Consider the following 22,932-nt stretch of genomic DNA (forward strand, 5'->3'; position numbering starts at 1 on the left):
TTAACAACTAAGTTTTAATATTTAGTATAAGTTAACATAAGTTAAAAACATTTATTTGTTGCATTTTTTTTTTTTTTTTGGAATAAAGATAGCAAAAAAAAAATCCCAGGCTCGATTTCCCTACTTATTTATAAGAAAAAATTTTGCCCAAATCAGAGTATACCGAAATATCTCTTAGAAATGATCTATTATAGGCTGGGCACAGTGGCTCATGCCTGCAATCCTAGCACTCTGAGAGGCCAAGGCAGGAGGATTACTTGAGGTCAGGAGTTTGAGACCTGCCTGAGCAAAAGTGGGACGCTGTCTCTACTAAAAAAAAAAAAAAAATAGAAAGAAATTATCTGGACAACTAAAAATATATAGAAAAAATTAGCTGGGCATGGTGGTGCATGCCTGTAGTCCCAGCTACTCGGGAGACTGAGGCAGGAGGATCACTTGAGCCCGGGAGTTGGAGGCTACAGTGAGCTATGATGATGCCACTGCACACTGCACTCTACCCAAGGCAACAGAAAGAGATCATGTCTCAAAAAAAAAAAAACCTATATAAAACAGATACATAAAATGTGTCTGAAAATTCAAAGATTGAGATCAAAGCCCAGAATTGACCTTTTGTGGATTATACTTTAATATTTAATAATTAAAATCATAGTTACAGTTCAGAGATTGCTTACCTTCTAATGCCCAAATATGCATTTGGGCATCTGAAAAAACAGCCTGAATGGAGGCCTCCGGGTGCTATAAATAAAACAAAAACTTTAAGTAAGTTCCCCTGGGCAAAAACTCTATTATTTCATCTAATCAAATATGTAGGCTATAACAAAAAACCTGACAGCTGCCTCTCAAGAATTAAAATCTGAAATAAATTCTTATATTTAACTTGGTCATTCTTCATTTAATACAAGAAAGCATTCTGTCATCAACTTGTTGTGCGATCCTTGTCAAGTCTCTGAATCTCTATGTGCCTCAGTTTTTCATTTAAAATAAGAGTTACATACGCTCAACCCACCTCAAGGGACTAATATAGAGATCACTTAAGAGAATGGTTATAAAAGCTCCTTTTAAAACAAAAGAACTGCCTAAATACTTACTGCCTCTCTTAAATTGTCTCCCCCTAATCCTACTCCAAAGAAAAATCACCAAAACTTTAATAAGCCACTGTGGAATAGTGTGGAGCAACAATTGCCCACTTAAACAAATTCTGGCTTTGGTTCTGCACCCAATGAAGCCTATTAAGTACAACATAATAAGCTTATTAAGTTACATTTCTCAATATCTCAACATCAAATAGCAGTGTCTACAACTCCTTATCATACACTTGCAAAATTGAATCAAAAGTACCCATTCACTTCCAAGGAACAAAGGAGACCCTGGTCAGCATCTGCTCTGCCACTTCCTGGCTATGTGCCCTCAGACTAGCTACTCAGCCCTCTGAGCCTCAGGTTTCCTTATCTGCAAAATGAGGACAAAAGACACATCTCACAGGAATGCTGTTAGGATTGAATGAGGGAACATAAGTGAAAAGAGAATATGGCACACATAAGACATTTAAGGTGAGTTCTCCTTCCCTCCTTCTGAAACCAAGCACTGAAGTAAAACTTTCAGACAACCCCTCTTCCTCTTGGTGGAAGACAAGACATCTTCCTCTGATGGGTGGCCCAAGGTATCAACAGATTACTTTTTGGTAAAGGTAATTGCTAATTGAATGGATCTTCCTTTCCACCACAGTGAAAAACTAGTTTCAAGAACCTGAAATGACTCTGTTATGTGTGTCTATCAGAGTTGCCCAGATCTCTTTCCCCACCAGAGTCTGACTCCCAAACAAGAAAAACGAGCAATGGATGCCGATGCAAACTTTCCCTTGAAGGCATTAATTGAATGAATGCGATATAAGCTAATACTGCAATACCTACAGAGAGAGGTTAGATTTAAAAAGGAAAAACAAAAATTTTTCTACAACATATGGGCAAAGGTTTTGCTAGTCAAAGGATTAATTAACAAATAACATCTGTAGCCAGTGAAAACAGGGATGAATCTTTAGCTTCTGCAATTGAGATTTGCTCTCCTGCGACAGCTGGAACAGCTGATGGACATGTTGGAAAGTCATTTCATGTGTGGCCTGAATTACAACTTTTATCCATCACAAATTTAACATCTGAGATCTCTCTTGTGAACACCAAATTGGTCACAAAGATGTTAGCAGGACAATGAGCCATGAAGCATCAGATAGCCACGGATTTGCTCACTTTGTGAAGATCCTGGCAGCAGGAAGGGGTCCACACTGCATATCAGCACAAAGCTGCTGACAGCCAAGAGTCTCAGGAGTCAACTAGAGGGTCAAGCTTCAGAAGCCAGTGAAGTGAAATGTGTGTCTAGGGCAACTATTGTTAAAATGGAGGTTCAGTGAAGCACTATGCAAAGCTTCCTGGCTTGCTAGGATTAAGCTATAAAATATTTATAAGTCAGATCCTCTCTGCTACTTCATTTTACATTTCATTTCCCCTCTCCCCATGCCCAATGCTATAACTACATATTCTTACCTTACTGAAAAAATACATTATCAGCACCCGTTTTGACAAGAAATTCTTAATCTGAGTTGGAAAAAAGGAAGAGTTAACTTTAACATTTACATTTTAAATTCTATTCAAATATAGTATTACACATTCCAGGTTTTTCCTGACACTAACTTGAATGAAAAAATGAAACATCTCACATCTTGTGGAGAAAGAATAACCTACAATAAACCATGTAAATACCTTTGTACTACAAATAGATAACCAAAATGGGCCATCTAACCTAAACTGTATTCCCATGTACACACGTTTAACTCCCAAATTAGAGCCCTGCCATAATAAAAGGAATCTTTAAGTGGTTTTGACAATATTTTCTAAGACCATATTCTTTCTCAATTCTCTAATTGCCCTCTAACCTCTTAATACCAAAAAAAAAAAAAAAAAGAACATGTTTCCTGCACAGGAAAAGAAAATTCAAGACATGAAATAGTTTTCTACTAGTTGACATTTATAGGGAAAAAAATTTTCTTAGTAGTACATCAAGCTGAAAGCTAACACAACTGACAGGAAAGTGAATTCACTACCACCATATTCTCACCCAAAAGCTACACAACTAGTCAGAGGGACGTAGCGGGCATGTGTCTAACTGCTGCACAAAAAGCGACGTGGCAGTACTTACGGCATGTAGAGCCATATAGGATCCTGAAAAGTTTGTAAAATGCCTTTAACTATTCTCTCTCTAGTAATTGATCATTCTATCAGCAAACATGTTATAATTTCTCCCATCTTAAAAAATAAAACCATTCCTTGACCCCTCAACTCCCCACAGCTATTACTCCATTTCTCTACTCCACTTACAGCAAAACTCCTTGAAATATGTGACTTTTCTTATAGTCTCAAGTTCTCTCCCAATCTCTTCTGAACCCATCCCAATCAGGCCTTTGTCCCCACTATTCCACCCAACACCTCTTAGTGACCGCTACCTTTCTAGCTCAATAGTTAGTTTGCATCCCATGCTACCTATCAGCAGCATCTGACACTCCCTCCTTCTTGAATCACTTTCTTTTCTTGGTTCTCTACTCACCTCAATGGCCACTCCTCAGTCTCCTTTGCTATTCCTCATCTCCCAGACCTTTAGTCACTGGAGGTGCCCAGTTCTTGGATCTCTTTTCTTTTTTATCTACACTCCTCAAGGATTTGCATGGAGTATTATAGCTTTAAATACTTCCTATACTCAATGACTTCCAAATTTACATTTCTAGCTCAGAACTTTCCCCTATACCCCAGATACATGTCTAATTTCTTACTCAGTATTTTTACTTGGTTGTATAATAGGTATCTTAAAGGTGGCAAGTCTAAACTCAAATTGCTGATTTCCCCACCTCACCTCTATCAAATCTCCTCCTCCAGAATCATCAGTAAATTACAACTCAATAAATTGCAACTATATTACTCCAGATCCTTGGGCCAAACACCTTAGAGTTAATACTGACTCTTATAAACCACAACCAAACCATAAGCTAATCCTATTACATACTTTAAAATGCATATCCAGACTTTGACCACATCTTCCAACCCCCACGACAACCACTCTGGTCACAGATACCACCATCTCCCACAAGATCACTGCAACAGCTTTACACCATCTCTCTGCTTCCACTCCTGCCCCCTGAGAGTCTAGTCTCAACACAGCACCTTCAAAATGTAAGTTACATTTTATCATTCTTGTGGGCAAAATCACATTGGCTTTCCATCTCACTCAGGGAAAAGCCAGCCTTTACCACAGCTAATGGGCCCAGTGAGCCCTGGGTGCCTGTTACCCCTGTGACTTCATCACCCACTCTCGTCTCCCTCATTCTGCTCCAGCCACACGGACGTCCATGTTGTTCCTCACACCAGGCAAGAACACAACCGGCCCCGGGTCTTTGCATTCTGCTGCTCCCTGTCCTCCCTTCAGGTCTCTCATCATCACCTTATCAGTGAGACTTTCTCTGACCACTCCACATAAAATGGTACTCCCTCCCCAGGGACTCTGTCTCTCTCACTTGCTCTATTTTTCTAGGTAACACTTAAGACATAGTGAATTTCTTCTCCTTTAAGCATATTTTTCATATTTTGAACATGACCTACCAGGATGCATCTTACAGTTAATAACATGTCATAGTTTAAAGCAACTTTTTTTCTTAATAGCATATAAGTGTTACCATTAGTGGAATTGTATATTTCAAAGAAAAATAGTATAACACATTTCCTTGCTCATCTATCTACCCTCTCTAACATGTAAACACTATATGGGCAAGGACTTTATTTTGTTTGTTGTTTTCCCAGTGCCTAAAACTGCACCATGCATACATAAAGAACTCAAATATTTTTTTTTTTTATTTTGCTGCTCAAATATTTCTCAAATGAAAGAATTCACAGATTAAAGACATTGTATCAGGTCAAGCCATATGAAGTTGCAATTTATGTAGCTCAAAATCAGTCTAATATTAGCAATTTCACGTGAGTCAATTTAATACATAAAGCATCAAAAAAAGTCATATTTATTCCTGATAACTTCCTAGTGTGAGATCCTTAATGTTCTCAATGTTACATTAATCCCATAACCACATCATCCTACCTGTTCACGTTTATTCTGAATCCATGAATATATCACACTGGGTTGTCTCGCTGTCTTACCCTCAGCACTAACAGAGGTAGATGGAGAAGGATTAGAAAATTCACTCATTTGCTGATCTATTTAAACAAAACAAAACAGTAAGGTGAGATTAGGCTGTCTGATCCTATGCAACTATAACATTTCAAATTTTAGAAAATAAATAATCCTCACCAGACACAGATGTCCACAATCTTGGCCCCCTTCTTGTTAGCTGAGGATTTTGTGGTGACCCATAACAGGTGTTTACATCAAAAATTCCCGCCGTCCGATTCACTACACTAGAGCCAAATGGGGTCCCAAGGGGACTTGCAACACCAGGTGTAGATAATTTTGAAGAAAATAACGATGTTTTAACTAATGTTGGCATGGAAGGCCGAAGCGTCTGACTGGATTTTGGTGTTTGAAAAGTAGTTTCTTCTGTAAAAGAATAGATCCAGTGCTGAAGGGGCGACCTGATCCAAGCAGGCTAGCATGAAGGTTCTCAAATTTCATACATCTCCATTTCTTGTTTAACACCTTTACCCAAGGCTCAGTAGATTGTTTCCATTTTAGTTTACATTACACTCTCAAGTAAATCGCATTTTACTGCTGTAATTCAACGGCCACTCAAGGAGCTTTACACATCTTTTTCTGTCAGATTAGTGCAGCCTCTCTTTGTTTTTTTTCCCCTCTATGAATATCCTCACCTCCAAGGTCAGTTTCTCTACCTAAGGAAACTCATCAATTGACATTTTACATTAAAACTTGTCCAGTTTTAGTGTATGTTCTTATTGTAACTATTATTTGCCTGAACAAAACAAACCTATAATGTGAACATGTACAGGAAAAAAGTGCTAACCTTACCTCATTTTCTCGAAAGTTATTTCAAGTTAACAAAAGTCACACCAAAGACTAATCTACCCAGGGTATCTATAACTCTGATCTGTAAACAGCATCTTTAAAAATCATCTTATAACTCTATCAATTTAGTTATAGAGCCTATTGTACAAAAACAGAAGAATCTTTCCTGCCACTCCAGCACAAAGCACAAAGACAAATAAATTGTACTGGGATTCTATCTTCTTAACAAAACCACCATAAGAAATTAAACATCCCAAGTACCAAATTTTCATTACATGATCTTTTAAAGGTTAGTGGAAATCAGAAATCTTTGAAGAATCAAATTTTTAAAATTAAGACTGGAATTTTTAAGAGTGTTGTAATTATTCTTCAAAATTAGAGGCAAATTTTGGCTGAGCAATGGGATATGATGAAAATTTAAAAATAATGAATGCTCCATATATGGTCAGCCCCATGATCTACCCAACCCAGGATTACAATGATCTTTCTAACCTGCTAACTTGATCTAACTAGCCTATACAAAATTCTCCAATGGCTCCATATCCCTATGGGATAAAATTAACTGTTTTTGGTACCATACAAGGCATTCTTTCTTTATCAAATATCGTCTTACCATTCAGAAGAGTCCTTTTTGACAGATGTCCTTTTAGCAGTTCTATCGTCTTGTCGTTATTTTTATGCCTTCCACTAAAAAGTTTATATCATGAATATTTTTCATCTGTGATTCCCTGGCTTCTAAGTACATTGTTTGGTATATAGTAGGCATTCAATAAGTATTTGTTGAATGAATAAATAAATGCTTATCTGAAAGCCAATAACATCTGAAACACTCTCATATCTTTTAAGACATTCATGAACACATTTAAATCATTTTTCATTTGTAATCTATTTGTTTTTGGGCCATGACTCTTTCAGAGTAATGACTTCAAAACCACAGATGACTTTGCTTTGACCCATACGGTGATTTTTAAAATATCAATATTAGTTGCCAATGTTTAAAAACAGGAAGATTTCACCTCAATTTTTTTTTTTTTTTAGATTTCAGGCTTCTCTTTAAAAAAAGACCAGAAGCTCAGATACTGGGTCCAAATTCCCACACGGAGCAATGGAGCAAAGCTAACCCACAGCTTCCCTCTTCAGACGAAGTATGTGCTCTCAGGTTTACCACTGTCCCCACCCAGCCAGTTTCATCCATTTTCATTAAAGCCTAGCCCAAAAGGCATCTGAAAATGAAGTCCATGTCAGCCTTACATTCACGGGCATCTTCTACTTAAGGGTGTGGTGAAATAGCACAGGTTCCCCCATTCATACTTCGTCCTCTCAGCTTTCGTGTTTCAAATGGAAGATTATATCAGGTTCTCTTGAAATAATGAGTGTAAAGCCCACTCCCAAATCACTCAAGCATTTCACTTGCTCTTCTACAGACCAGCAACTTTCTGTCTCTGGGATACTACAACCAGAACAGCATCCAATATTATCTGTAACGATTAATCTGGCTTTGTACTAGAATAAGCTAAAGTCTCCTATTTGATGACCATCATTTTGGCATCATTTTTAACACTACCACCATGCTGAACTTAATTTTTTTTAACTGACCAATGAAAAATTATATACACTTATGGTGGACACAACGTGATGTTTTGGACTTAATTTTTTCAATCTACAATGATACCCAGTTCTTTTTCTTGGTTCAATACAGTATCCCATATGTTGAATCAATTTGCCCTAAAAGTACACACTTTAGTCTCATATAAGTATCCTTAGATTACTGTCTTCTTTCTTAGGAAATAAAATGTAAATGCTTTCCCCTCTTTTAGTAGTGCTAGGAATTACCTGGAGAAGTCATTTTCTTAGGTTCCACTAGGCAAGATGAAGACATTCTCCCATTCGTAGCAGCAGCTTCTTGGTAGAGAACCAGTTTCTGAGTCATATCATTTAAAAGATTCAAACACTCCCTTGAAATGGCTGTCCAATTGTGAGGATGTCCCCCTAGGAGGTCCAAACACCAGCTTTTAAAATGCAGATAATCTTATAGTCTCCTCTCAAAGGTGGGTGGGGGGTGGGGGGGGAATCAATAAGAAATTCTACATTATACTTTGCATCAGGGCCCATTTTTCCTAGTTAAGCTACTATTTATATTCATGCTATCTAACTCATAGCAGGAGTTCAACAAGTATTTGGAGGAATTAACTTTCTCAAAAGTCTATAAGCAAAAACTTGCTATTTTAAAAACCTCTCAAATTGGTCACTAAAACCAAAGTCTAGGTCGTAGTTTGAGTGAGAAAGACCAGAGTTACTTCACTAGCAATACTGAACAGACTGCTAAGACTGTGAACAAACTGAGACAATCAATACTGGGGTGTCCAATGAGATACACCCCACGGTCCCTAGCAACCTCTAAACTGTTGGTTCTGACTCACTGTGCTTTCTTACACTTTCATATCTATAACAGCCCCTATTGGTATTATAGGAGTGACTCAATAATGATCATACTTTATACTTGGAGAGTTTAAAGATCTGCTATCTTATTATTTAATTTAAACAACTGTGATTCCCCATGCCTTTAAAAATTCTAGTCATTATTATTATTATTTTTTTGAGACAGAGTCTCACTCTGGGCCGGGCGCGGTGGCTCACGCCTGTAATCCTAGCACTCTGGGAGGCCGAGGTGGGCGGATCGTTTGAGCTCAGGAGTTCGAGACCAGCCTGAGCAAGAGAGAGACCCCACCTCTACTAAAAATAGAAAGAAATTATATGGACAGCTAAAAAAATATATATAGAAAAAATTAGCCGGGCATGGTGGCGCATGCCTGTAGTCCCAGCTACTCGGGAGGCTGAGACAAGAGGATCGCTTGAGCTCAGGAGTTTGAGGTTGCTGTGAGCTAGGCTGACGCCACGGCACTCACTCTAGCCTGGGCAACAGAGTGAGACTCTGTCTCAAAAAAAAAAAAAAAAAAAAAAAGAGTCTCACTCTGTTGCCCAGGTTAGAGTGCCATGGCGTCAGCCTAGCTCACAGCAACCTCAAACTCCTGGGCTCAAGCGATCCTCCTGCCTTAGCCTCCCGAGTAGCTGGGACTATAGGCATATGCCACCATGCCTGGCTAATTTTTTCTATATATATTTTTAGTTGTCCATATAATTTCTTTCTATTTTTTTAGTAGAGATGGGGTCTCACTCTTTCTCAGGCTGGTCTCGAACTCCTGAGCTCAAACAATCCACTCACCTCGGCCTCCCAGAGTGCTAGCATTATAGGTGTGAGCCACTGTGTCCAGGCTCGTCATTATTCTTAATTTTCTAAAATCTTTGTCTCCTAGAGTTATCATGCAAAATGGAAGCATGCATCATTATGTGTTAAGAATAGCAGAGAAGTCCACTAAAAACTGGTTTCTCTATCCTGTGTGCCAATCATTCCCTCTTCACTTAGATCTGTCCCTTAAACATTTCCCCCTTTTACACATCAAGAGGAATACCACTTAACCTGCAAACACACACACACAAAGTACTCCCTCAATAGGCCTCAGGATGTTTTATACTGCTGTAATTCAGGACCACTGGGAATTGTGTAACAGTCTAGTTAAATTTTAATATGCCCTAGAATGCACGTTCTCTGGCAGAGCACATGCCACCTTTTTACAGTTTACTTGAATCTCTGGTAAAAATATTTAATGTATAGAGAATTCCTAAGTTAACCCAAATCTGATAGAAAAATATTGTTATAGTTAACTTTCCATAGTATCAGCTCTGGATCTCTCATGCTACTAAAAGGAGAGTGGCTCCACTCAATTATATTTTTATATAACTGGATTTCATTTCCATATAACATTTAACTATAGAAGGTTTATTTTACAGTCTGGGAACTGGCAAGTTTGACAAAATAATGAAGAGCTGATTAGAAACAAGATGAAAAGCTACCCAGGTTCTGTTTCCCACCAGTGGCTGGGGCTGGACTGTGTTCCCTCTAAGACCAAGGCAGAGCACTGGCAAAGTCACAGTCTTGAACCACTTGGCAAGGAACAGAAGAGACGTGTTTCTCTTACTCCAATTCTGACAACTTTATTTAAGCCACTCTACAAGACTTCTATCTTCCATGGAGGAATTAGACCACCTGATTTTTTCTTTTTTTTTTTTTTTGAGACAGGTCTCATTTTACTGCCTAGGCTGGTGGAGAACTCCTGGGCTCAAGAGATCCTCCCACCTCAGCCTACCGAGTAGCTGGGCTACAGGCATGAACCACCACATCTGGCTAGACCACCTGTTTTTTAAAATTCCTTGTAGCATTAAAACTTTTAATATTCTTAAGCTGTGATTCTTCTGCTCTAAAACTGTCAACCTACTGCATAATTCAGATTAAGAGAATGAGGGAGCTGAGGGAAATAAACATTTAACTGTTCCTGGTGACATAAATTCTACCCACAGCAATGCAAACACTTAAGTTGTATAAAATTAAAGTCAATACTTCATTTAATGGACCCACTGATGTGTGATAATTCATTAAATACACCTTTGTCACCAAAATCTTTAAGTGGAGCACTTTCGACACACACATGCCTAAATCAGGTTTATTACTTTCAGCAATACCTGGTTGGCTAAGGCTAAAAACTTCTTGTCTTCGTGAAGGAGAATATTGAGAAAGCAACATCAGGTCCTGCAAGGCTAAATACTAAAAGGAAAAAAATACACATTATTTAATTTTTTAACTGCTACACAAAATCTTACTTACAAATCAGGCTTATCATTATATATCCATGGGGAAATTAGTTAGACGTTTTCATGAAAGAAATAATATTTCAGAACCATAATCTTCCTTTATAGATTTCCAGAATGTTCCTCTGTACCTACTGGCAGCTATAGCTACAAGGAACTATAGAACTCTCTGTATTATTTCCTACCTCTGTGGTGGGAAACAACTTAAACATCACTTCCTTCCGGAACTTTCCCTGGCCTCCCTCACACAAACATAGACTCACACAGCTCTCAACCAGCACTTAACATAATGTACTGTAATTACCTATTTCGTGTCTCATCTGATTCTGCCCACCAACTTATGAGGTACTGAAGAACAAAGACAACGTCTCGCTTGCTACCACATCCAGACGCAATGCCAAGCACATAGTAAACACACAATAGCTATTATTCTTTTTTTACTGAAAATCTTCATTTTTTTCTACTGGCAAACCTCTTTACTCATCCTTCAAGAGACCATCCCTCTGTGAAGCTGTCTTGTGTTTGTCCCTAGCAGAATAAGTGGATTCACTGCACTTGCCATAGTAAATTTTAGTTACTTCGGGTGTCTGCATTTTCCATTAGGCTGTGTTATATCTTATTCATCATTCTACCCCAAGCAACTAGCAGAGACTGACATTTTTCCAATAAATAAAGATTTGGTAAATAACCAAATGAGTAACTGATATTTTTAAGTTTATCTAACAAATTAGTCATAATTGATATTTAAAGATAATTAGAGCCTCAGTTTTCTTATTTATTTATAACTTCTCTAGAGTGTGATCAAAACTCTAGGTTCTAACTATTTTCTTTCAGTTATTTTAAAAGTACTATACACTATGACCTTTTAACAGGATCACACATACTGTAGATCTACTTTAAAATTTCAAATTGCAATTTGTATCAAAATGATTTATGTTCACTTAGCTTGATTTGTAAACTTAATGTAACTTCTTTAAACTCTTTTGATAATAATTTGTTTTAGGGTTATTACTAGTGTTTTTGGGGTTTTTTTTTGAGATAAGGTCTCACTATATTGCCCAGATTAGTCTCGAACTCCTGGGCTCAAGCGATCTTCCCGCCTCAGCCTCCAGAGTAGCTGAGACTACAGGTATACAGCACTATGTCCAACTCCGTGATTCACATTTCAAGAGAGTTCACTAAACGTCTACACCTTACCAAGCACTACCTTTGATCATAAAAGTCTACAAATACATGAGTAAAAACATGTCTTTATCTAGTGATTAAAAAGTCAAGAATGTTTTATTTAGCTACCATGAATAGTCTGTGAAAAGCTAATATAATAATAGATAGTTGGATATCATTATATTTAATGCTTTGAAATATTTTATACCTTTTCTGAATATAGTATTAGTTAGCTTGTACTCATACACATACACTGCACTATGCACTTGTGTTTTAGTCACTTGGAATGAATATTGAAAAAATAAACAGCATTAGCCAGTAGGTGGTTTTTACAATGCTCATACTAGGATATTCTAGGCCCTCAAAAAAACATATCTAAAAACTTAAACATGCTAAATATTAAGTCCGTTCTGTAAAGTAAGTTAGACATGACTATGTAAAGACAGAAAATGCACAGTTCTGGTACCTTTACGATGAGGGGAGGATTGCTATTTAAAACTTTCGGGAGGCACTCATCCGACTCTTCTGCAAATGGTGGTTGAACAGGGAACACATGAGCCTATCAAATATAATCAAATACAAACACTGTGAAAATGATTATTTTCATGATCACGTTACCTTCAGTAAGTATGCACTAATTGAAATGTATTATAAAAGGAGACAATACAACTAAATTAACATCTTTAGTGCTCCCTGCAAAAACAGGTTAAAGTTATATAATCCTAAACCCACCATTTTCAAAAATGTTATTTTCCCAATTTTCTAGTTTCAAATAATAGAAATAAGTTTCAGAAACAAAGATTCTCTGAACCCACTGAAGAATACAAACCTATAGGGTAAAATGAAACAGAAACACTCATTTTCTAAGATAAATGCTTAGATGATTAAAAAAAAAAGGTAATTCTCATTCACTTAACAGATTTTTGTGGGAATTTTCCAGATCATCTCAATTTTCAAAACCATATCTTCAATATAAATGTTAAAACTTTCCTTTATAAAACAAATATTTTATTGCCATATATTTTAATATTTTAATGCTAGCTATGTCAATGGCACGTAAAATTAAAATTTAGGTCCATTTAGTATATATGCAGCAAAGAAATGGAGACCTCCAGAAGAGAACTAGGCTGTAAATAGAACATAGTAGCAGTCCATTCAGTTTAATTTCTAAAAATTAAGTGAACATCAACACTGTTTCTCAGAAAAAAATATAAAGTAAATGATGGTTATAAATGATACACCCCTGATGAAGTCTCAGAAGAGAGACTAAAAACCAACTTACTGAAATGGCTTTGGGCTTAGTATGCTGATTAGTGCTCTACTAAAAATCAATTTGTGCACTCCAAAACACAAAGTATTAACAAAAAACTCAATACTAACCTCTGTGGCAAAGATTTTGAAGAGTATCCATGACATGTACCAAGTCATCAGGAGAAAGACACCACAAAGCCAGACATGGTAGAGTAATGAGAGATTCAGAAGGCCACTCACAGTGTCAAGAGGCCTGTGAAACTGCCTATGAAAGCAGAAATTACTATTTAATCCTGTAGGAAAAACAATCTAAGCATTTAACAGACTTGGAACTCTACACTGAGAAACAAATAAATCCTATTTCTAAATAATAATGTTGATAGACACCTCTCCTTTTGTACCCTCACAGAGTTCTTTCCCTAATACCTTCTTATGACACACATAACGGAGGCTTAAGCGAAGTGCAGACCTAACTGGCACTACATTTTCTTGTGTTCCAAATCTTCACTGCTGTTTACAACAGAGAAAGAACGAGCCAAGCCTATAAGCCTAACTACTAGAGGCTGGGTGAAAGCTTATTATTGTTGCTTAGTAGTTTACTATTTAAAAACCACTAAACATAACTAGTACCTCTCCTGGACCATATTTCAGCTTTATTCGTATACCCCATAAACCACAGTTTCATAGTGGTTTAAAAGCACATGCCACTAAAATAATGATTTTTACTGTTAAAACAATGTAAGAAACTCTGTTACAATGCTAAATAAAGCTAATGCTGCCATCTTACCAACCCTGTGAATAGATCAATTAACAAAGTCATTATAATTCTACAACTAGCAATTGTGAAAATCAGGATTTGAACTTCTGACTCTGCCATTTATGAGTGTTGTGATTAGGTAAATCATTGGACCTATCCTACCCCGTTTCCTTATCCGTATAAAAGTGGCATAATCTCTTCATTCTTCCCTTTAGGGCCATTAAAAGATTTGAAATGGCTTATGTTAAGAGTGCCTGGCATAGTGTTTGACATTCACTGGAGGTTTGGAGGGGCAATAAATGATAATGTTATTTTTAACTTCTTAAGTAAACAATTACTGAGGGCCTGACACACATGGACAGAGAGCATCAGGCACTTGGCCATATAAACAAAACATTTTTTAAGTCAAAGTAAGAAAGAATATTATGTTAAATTTCTTTTTTTTTTATTTATTTATTTATTTATTTATTTTTTTTTTGAGACAGAGTCTCATTCTGTTGCCCAGGCTAGAGTGAGTGCCGTGGCGTCAGCCTAGCTCACAGCAACCTCAAACTCCTGAGCTCAAGGGATCCTCCTGTCTCAGCCTCCCGAGTAGCTGGGACTACAGGCATGCGCCACCATGCCCGGCTAATTTTTTCTATATATATTTTTAGCTGTCCATATAATTTCTTTCTATTTTTAGTAGAGGTGGGGTCTCGCTCTTGCTCTTGCTCAGGCTGGTCTCGAACTCCTGAGCTCAAACGATCCGCCCACCTCGGCCTCCCAGAGTGCTAGGATTACAGGCGTGAGCCACCGCGCCCGGCCTAAATTTCTATCAAATATCATTATTATTTTTCTCTTTCCATGTGATGCAGTTTAACCTCTGAGCTAACATAATAAATGACCCATGCATTTAGTTTCACATCTGGCAATTAAGCAGAAGACAAAACTTAATTTTACCTAGCAACTTTCAAAAGTGGGGAATTGAAATGTACACTGTAGAAACCATAATATCTCTCAAATACCCATATATGCCAATATTCCCACTCCCTAAAACTGGTATTAGTGAATCCCAAGTATGATGCAAAAATTCTCACAGTGGAATAACCAATAATTAAAAGAACAAACACTGAGAGAAATTGACATTTATGCAGGAAATACAGACTAAACCTTTATCTGTGCAAAGCACATGGGGGATAACTAGAACAATACACTCCAGTGCCATTACTCAATTGCCACTTGTGACCTTGACCTGGTCACCTGACTTTGCTCAATTTTGGTACCCTCATAGGCAAAATTAGAATAATGCCATAGCACTGGGGTGTACCATGAGATGCTGCAGAATGAATGCTTGTTGAGGAGGAAAATGAAACAGGAATGGTCCATGCAACTTGATAAGTCTACTTCTGTATAGTATAAAAGCTGTATCTATCAAAAAATGGATTATCATTACTCACTTTTGGGGAGAGGAACTGGGTTACTGGAGACAGAGGCAGGAATCTTTTTTGATTGCATTTTTTTGTTTTTTTTTTTTGAGACAGGGTCTTGCTCTGTTACCCAGGCTAGAGTGCTCACTGAAACGTCAAATCCCTGGCCTCAATCAGTCCTCTTGCCTTCGTCTCCCAAAGTACCAGGATTACAGGCATGAGCCACCGTGCCCAGCCCTGTATAACCTTTTATATACCTTTAGAATTTTAAACTACATAAAGTATGTGTATTCAAAAATGAGTAAAATTTTTTAAAAAAATTCTGAAGGTTAAATCCAAAAAAAAAATCTGGAAAGTAGCAAATGTGAAAGGATGGAAAAAGGGTTAAAATTAGACTTTATATATATATATATATCACTTACTCATCTATGTGAAGGTCCATAGCAGTGCTAATCCAAGCTTTGGGAATATGGCCTAAGGGGAAAAAATACTAAGCTATGAACATAAAAAGTTAACAAAACAAATCTTAATCATGCTTTACAATGCGATGTCAATGAAATAGCCATGTAGACACCAAGACCTCAGTTACTGCTAGACTGATTAGGAATGTGCAAGAAAAGAAAGTAACTTCTAAATATGGGGAGTCTTGCTTTGAGTGGTCTCAATATATGCATATTTCAGTTACCACGGTTTAGTTAAAAAACACCAGTCCTCCAACACAGTTCAAATTTCAATTACTGTGGCATATTAACTATGAGCAATTACACACAGCACTTCTAACTTTTCAGTACACAAATCAATATGCAGATAATAGACAGATGTGCACCATGGAGTGTGTGACCAATCCCACCACTTCTTTCAAAGTCTGTTGGTGATGGTCACTTGCATCTGTTATTCAGTTCAGACAGACAGCAAAGCATAAAGTTGTGTTGCCTCCTTATCTCTCATGGTAAATCCACGTGACGTTTTACAAAAATAAACAGCCGAAAGAGGAAACTGGCCAAAAAAGAACAAAATGCAGCAAAGAAATGAAAAGTGATAACACTGGAAATGAAATTTGAGTTGAATATAAATGGAGTTAACAAAAAAAGAGCTGACCATGGAATGCTGACACAGCCGCTCTGTCAGCCCAAATGCACAACTCTAGGGGAACAGCCAGGCTGAGCTGATTGCAGTAGGTTAATACATTACAATGAAGTGTTAACATTAGAATGACAAGCATAAGAGCTATGTAGAAAAACAGACTATATAAACTACAGTGACAAAAATAAACAGCAGGATGACCTATACACAATGAGATCAATTTTGTAAAATCATATCCACAGAAAAAAGTAGGATCAGAAAGTCTGAACAGTTATTTTTTGAGATTGGAAATTTAAATTATGTGTTGAGATTAATGTTTTCAACTTAAACTGTTCATTATACTAAATAATAACCTGCATTTTTGTGCCTAAAACTCATGTTGATAAATATCACAGGGTTCCCTCACCAATAGAATGTTTCTATTGTATTAGTATCATTACAACTTATAAAAAGGAGTGTTATTTCTACATGAAGTAATGATCAAATGATGCACATATTTTATTTTCTTTCTTTTTTTTTAAAGAATACTTTTTTTTATGGTGGTAAAAAAATAACATAAAAGTTACCACCTTGGCCATCTTTAAGTGTACGGTACAGTAGTGTTAACTATATGCACACTGTTGTGCAACAGATCTCCAGAACTCTTTCATCTTGCAAAACTGAAACCCCATACCCACTGAACAACTCCTTCCCTTTCCCCCATCTCCCTAGCCCCTGGCAACCACAACTCTACTTTCTGTTTCTAAGAGTTTGACTACTTTAGACACCTTATATAAATGGAACCATGAAGTTATTTATCTTTTTGTGACTGCGCTATTTCCATTAGCATAATGTTCTCAAGGTTTATTCATGTTGTAGCACATGGTAAGATTTCCTTGTTTTTAAGGCTGAATAATATTTCGTTACATGTATATACCACATTCTTTTTTTTTTTTCTTTTCTTTTCTGAGACAGAGTCTCGCTCTATGGCCCCAGTAGAGTGCCGTGATGTGATTATCATAGCTCACTGCAACTTCAAATTCCTGGGCTCAAGTGATCCTCCTGCTCCAGCCTCCCGAGTAGCTGGAACTACAGGCACATGCCACAATACCTGGCTAATTTTTTCTATTTTTAGTAGATTCGGGGGTCTCGCTCTTGCTCAGGCTGGTCTCAAACTCCTGAGCTCAAGTGATCCTCCTGCCTCAGCCTCCCAGAGGATTACAGGTCTGAGCTACCATGCCTAGCCACCACATTTTTTGTAACAGTATTTTCCCTAAACTAAATATAGTCTCTTTGACAATTTAAATAATGAATCAACTGGGCTAATCCCATACCTACAACTGCAAGAAATGTACAAACATAACTAAGAATGATTTTGTACCTGACATCTTCTGAGCTATGAGCTAATACATCACTATATCAAAAAACAGAAATTCTTACCAAGAAAATAATACACAATGCAGAAATTTCTAATCAGGAACAGTGATTCCACACAACTATGTTTAACTAGTAAGAGCAGAGATCTCCTAAAGCGCAAGAACTTGTATTGCTGTGGAAAAATAAAGCAGAATCAAATGACACATCCAAATCAAATGACACATTCCACATCATTCTAAAGCAAGCACTTAACTACAACAGCCAACATATAAAGCATAATCATTGTACCAGAAGACAAAGGTTATTCCAGAGGCAAAAAAATCAACTATTTCTGTTAAAATATTTAATATTTATACTATATAACATCTCACTGATATAAGATCAGAAATAAGAAAATTAACAATATCAATAAATCCATACTTGATACCAAGGCCTATGGAGATGGAGAAAGTACAAAAAACACAATAATAATAACAATAGCAGCTAACATTCTCTGGGAGTTTAGCACGTACCAGGTATTGTTCTAAGCACCTTACATGCATTAATTCATTTAAACCTAACAAGAACCCTATGAAGGAAGTTCTATTATTATCCGTACCTTACAAATGAAGAAACCAAGACACAGAGAGGTTAAATAATTTAACCAATGTTACAAGCTAGAAAAAAATTTTAGGTACAAATCTAGGCAGATTCAGAGCCTGCAATCTTAAAGATAGTGCATACTGCCTTTACACTAAATTTTTTTAAATGCTGTTTGCAGAAAGATAGGAAGCAGTGATGAAGACACTGGCCTAGGGATCGAATTAGAAGGCATGAGTTCTAGCGATCCCTCTTTCTGTGTATCCCCGAGCAAGTCATGTATCCTCTCTAATTATCTGCGAGATGAGAAGGCTAAGCCAGCTAAATAGTTCCTCAGTAGGAATCTGCCAATTCTAAAGATCTAAGAGAAAGGAATCAAATAAGAAAAAATACCAATTTCTTGAGAAAACTACATTTCCTCTGAAACAAGGATTGTCTGCCCCTCTCTCCTTCCCATTCCCTACCCCCAAAATGCCAGTGGAAAAAACATGATAAATTATGGGAAAGAATCTAAGGAAACCTAATGAACAAAAGATGAACTTCCCAAATTCTGGGCATCTTTTGTGCTTATATTAGGACTGATCCCTTCTGAAGGAATTTCAGAAGCTAAAGAACAAAGAATTATAGTTTTAGGAAGTTATGTCTTCACACCATGTCTGCAGATTCCTACGGTCTCTTATAAAAAGCAGCCCATATAAATACTTCGTCACTAACCAAATTATATTGGTTTATTCAAATATTTTCAAAGTGCAAGATGTGGAATTGTACTACTCCGTGCAGCCACGGGGTGCTATCACCACCACACACCGTCCCCAATAAAAGGGCATATAGTTCCTACACTATTCCTACTATAGCTCTGATCTCAACCATTACAAGGGTACAGAGGGGCTAGGGAAGCAGGCAGACATTTCAGTAGATATGCCGAGAATACCCAATTTCTCCTCTTGCTCCCATGCTGAAGTGTTTTTCAATTCCCTGTAGGATTTCTTCTATGATTTGGCTATGAGCTACCATTCACTATTTACTATGCACCAGGCACTATGCTAAGCGTTCTATAAATCTCATTTAATACTTTCAACAGTCTTGCTGGCATAGAGTTTGCCAAGCCCTGTCTTGACGTCCATTTCTTTGTGCACTACTCCATGCTAATATTCTGCTTTTCCCCATTGGTTTGTCATTAATAATCTGATGAGGGCAATTTGATCAGGTGTGGTGGCTCATGCCTGTAATCCCAGCACTCTGTTGGCCAAGATGGGAGGATCAAGCAGGAAGATCACTTGAGGCCAGGAGCTCACCTGGGCAACATAGTGAGACCCTGTCTCTACCAAAAAAAAAAAAATAACCATGTGCCTATAGTTCTAGCTACTTGGGAGGCTGAGGCAGGAGGAATGCTTGAGCCCAGGAGTTTGAGGTTACAGTGAGCTATGATTGTGCCACTGCATTCCAACCTGGGCAACAGAGCAAGACTCTGTCTCTTAAAAAAAAAAAAAAAAAAAAAAAGAATTTGATAAGGGCTATGGAACTGGTTTTGGCAGTATAGTTTAAAGGAAAAAAACAAATAGGCTAATGGCAAATTGGTTAAAATTAGGAGATTTTTAAAAAGACTTTATTTTTCATAGGTTACATGAAAAAAGTAGTTACTGAATAATATGTATAACATAAAACTACTTATATAAACCCCACCCCACAAAATATTATGTTATAGGTACATACATATGTAAATGTACAGTAAAGGGACCGGAAGAATATACACTAAATAGGTAACAATGGTTATCACAAGGACAAAGATTGAGATTGGCCACAGATTGGTAAGGGGACTTTCAATTTATCTACAGTATGTGAACATTTTACAATAAAAATGCTACCACTATACTCTGGGAAAGCTGACAGCACCAAAAATGATGATGATGATGATGATGATGATAATGACTGTTATTGCTTATAAAAATTTTTTTTTAAGGTCTAATGTTCTCTGGTCAGCTTGGCTGTAAAAAAAAAAAAAAAAAAAAAAATGTAAACGCTATAATCATCACATGGCTCCATGGTAGGTCTGAAGGGGAAGGAATGCACCTGACTTCTCACATGAAGCTTGCAATTTCCTGACAATCCATCCTGCTTTGCTTAGCACCTTAAAACACACAAGTGAAGTCATACACTGTGTACTGTGCTCCTAGGGCTAATGAAAGAAGGCTAAGCTATGGTGTTCTCCCTTAGTCTTCTGGGGAGACAAACTTACCCTGCTAGGCAAATGAAGACACAAGCCTAATGGATGAGAAACCATGGTCCTGGGCACCAGGATCCATCATTTCAACTACTCTTGCCAAATCCTCACCTCCCTTACGCCACTGTCCTTCCACTGCACCCCCCAGTAAAACCTCTGCTCCTACCATCCCCAGGCTGGAGAACCGTACCCAACTGGGCAGATCAATACCACTACACACTACATACACTACAATCTCACACACACGCGCACACGCGCGCACACACACACACACACACACACACGGTGTCCCAAAAGTCACCATACATAAGGAAAATGGGAAATTGTAGTTAAATGTACCTTTATTTACAAAATAGTCATTACAAAATTTTTCCTTTGTATGGAGACTTTTGGGACACCCTGTATACAGGCCAAATACTGAATTGCCAAATGTTAAAAATCAATATTCTGCTAAAGTTGAAGCTGAAGCCGAAGCTGAACATTACCATCATAGAATAAACTTCTGGGATATAAGAATAAATCTAAAATTTTATCAAAAGAAATTACAAAAAATATAGTACTAAAATTTTACAAATTTGACATTACATGTAAAAACAATAATTTATCAGCATTGTCAACTATTCAACCACTTCTATATTCATTCTATTGCACATCTGTGATATTAAATAGCTGGTCACTTTCAACTGAGGTCCACGGAGGTCTAGCAAGGTATTTTGGGGTATTTCATTTTCCTCTAACACTTGGTTTATTCTCTATGTTCTAAATTATGTTTGGATCAAAGATGATTTATCATGGATATTTCTATATAAGATTTTGAAGTTTTTCTCCTGTGAAATTCTGAGGTAGCAAAGTTGACAATCTGCTTTTAATTCATCTTAACAAGATACGAACAATTTCTAAACAGGATTTTTTTTCTCATACACTCACAGTTTGCAGGGAGGTAAGGGCCAGATCCTTTTCAGTGGGTACTATCTCCCTGCAGTGTATTCTTATCAGCTTGTTCTCAAGGATATAACAGGCATATGAAAACTTTAGTTAATCCATCACATTCTCTCTCATATATTATATTCTTATGACACATCAGTTGTTTACACATCCCTCCCTCCCCACCAGACTGGGTCCTAGTGGGAAGGGACTGGTTCTAATATTTTTGCTCTAATGCCCAGTCTGCAGCCTGCCAGATCAGGAATGAAGCGAATACTACTGAAATAAGGAATAGTGGAAACAGGCAGGGGAGAGCACTGATCTGTCAGTTGAGACATCTCAATCAATTTTTCTCTCCCCTACCAGAGGAGGTGGTTCTGAGCTTCAGGAATGACTCCTACCAGATAAGATTTTTAAAAACTCCTATCAGTATACTACACCACTCAAATAACCAGTTGAAATTGTTTTATTTATATACACTTTGCCTTGTTCTGAAAAGGATGTGAAACAGTAACTGACGTATTCTAAAATTATTTGCACATTCCTAAGCTTGTGAGGTTCTTAAGTTCAAAAAGAAGCTGGTGGTTGCACAGAAGTATTTTGCATGTCATCCTCATCCTCCCCTAGCCATGCTAGGTCACAGCAAGGGCCACCACCTAGCAGGTTGGAAAAGAATGGAACAAAGAAGTATTCTGAGAGTGGAAAGAGTAACTACAACTGTCAAAAATACACCAAAGTCTCATGAAGACAAAGCTCTTCTCTCTATATGGCATTTTGAGGAGTCCAGTCTTAAGTTTTGTTGATCAAATCTTGAATTAATCAAATAAGACCAATTATATATGTATACACACCAAGGCAGTTTTAACTCTGCCAAATTCTGGCATAAGGTAATGTTCAAATGATATCTTACCTGTATGATGGGAAAAGGAAGATAGTTCATGTTGTTAACAAAATACAGGAGGCTATAGGTATAGCCCATAAATGCTCCAGCCAGTAGGAAGAAAAGATGATACTCATTTAAGCAGTTTTGTGCAGCAGGGCTATCTAAGCTGAAGGGAAAAAGTTAGGTATTAATACAATAGTCAGAGACATATATCACTGTTTTAGGTTCAATAATAAGTGAAGGCAAAGCTCTGACTTAATCACTTAAGAAATGTCCCAAAGTCTAACAGGATGGCTCGTTTTGCGTAAGCATGAGCAAGATTAACAAAACTCTTTTCCCTGAAGTATGAGAATCTGACCTTTAGTTAGATTCTCTGGAATCTAGCTCTGTTCCTCTGGAAATTTGATAAGGGTAAGAACGTCTACTATGATAGCAAGCAGTGTTGCTTACAAGTTGGTAAGCTGCATCTGGGCCGAGAGGAACTATAAATAAATTATATATATCTGATAGAGATGCCATAACTTTGGGCTTCTCTCTGTGTTGTCTCTTATAACTGGGTATTCCTTCACGGGGACCCTGGATGCTATGCTCATAA

At 37.3% G+C, this 22,932-nt stretch overlaps 1 protein-coding gene across 2 annotated transcripts in view; it reads right to left on the bottom strand.

Moving 5' to 3' along the window:
- Positions 1-22,932, bottom strand: part of NDC1 (NDC1 transmembrane nucleoporin) — a 48,032-nt gene that overhangs the window by 16,345 nt on the left and 8,755 nt on the right. For both annotated transcript variants that reach the window (XM_069477960.1, XM_069477959.1), the window contains exons 5-15: positions 22,365-22,503; positions 17,794-17,902; positions 15,714-15,765; positions 13,258-13,393; positions 12,344-12,436; positions 10,588-10,669; positions 7,843-7,998; positions 5,341-5,586; positions 5,131-5,246; positions 2,538-2,588; positions 672-735 (exon numbers count right to left, since the gene is read on the bottom strand). In XM_069477960.1, the coding sequence (XP_069334061.1) occupies positions 672-735; positions 2,538-2,588; positions 5,131-5,246; positions 5,341-5,586; positions 7,843-7,998; positions 10,588-10,669; positions 12,344-12,436; positions 13,258-13,393; positions 15,714-15,765; positions 17,794-17,902; positions 22,365-22,503 (1,244 nt within the window). The remainder of the gene's footprint in view (positions 1-671; positions 736-2,537; positions 2,589-5,130; positions 5,247-5,340; positions 5,587-7,842; positions 7,999-10,587; positions 10,670-12,343; positions 12,437-13,257; positions 13,394-15,713; positions 15,766-17,793; positions 17,903-22,364; positions 22,504-22,932) is intronic.

The sequence above is a fragment of the Eulemur rufifrons genome, chromosome 8 (assembly GCF_041146395.1).
Source record: "Eulemur rufifrons isolate Redbay chromosome 8, OSU_ERuf_1, whole genome shotgun sequence".
Classification (NCBI taxonomy): domain Eukaryota; kingdom Metazoa; phylum Chordata; class Mammalia; order Primates; family Lemuridae; genus Eulemur; species Eulemur rufifrons.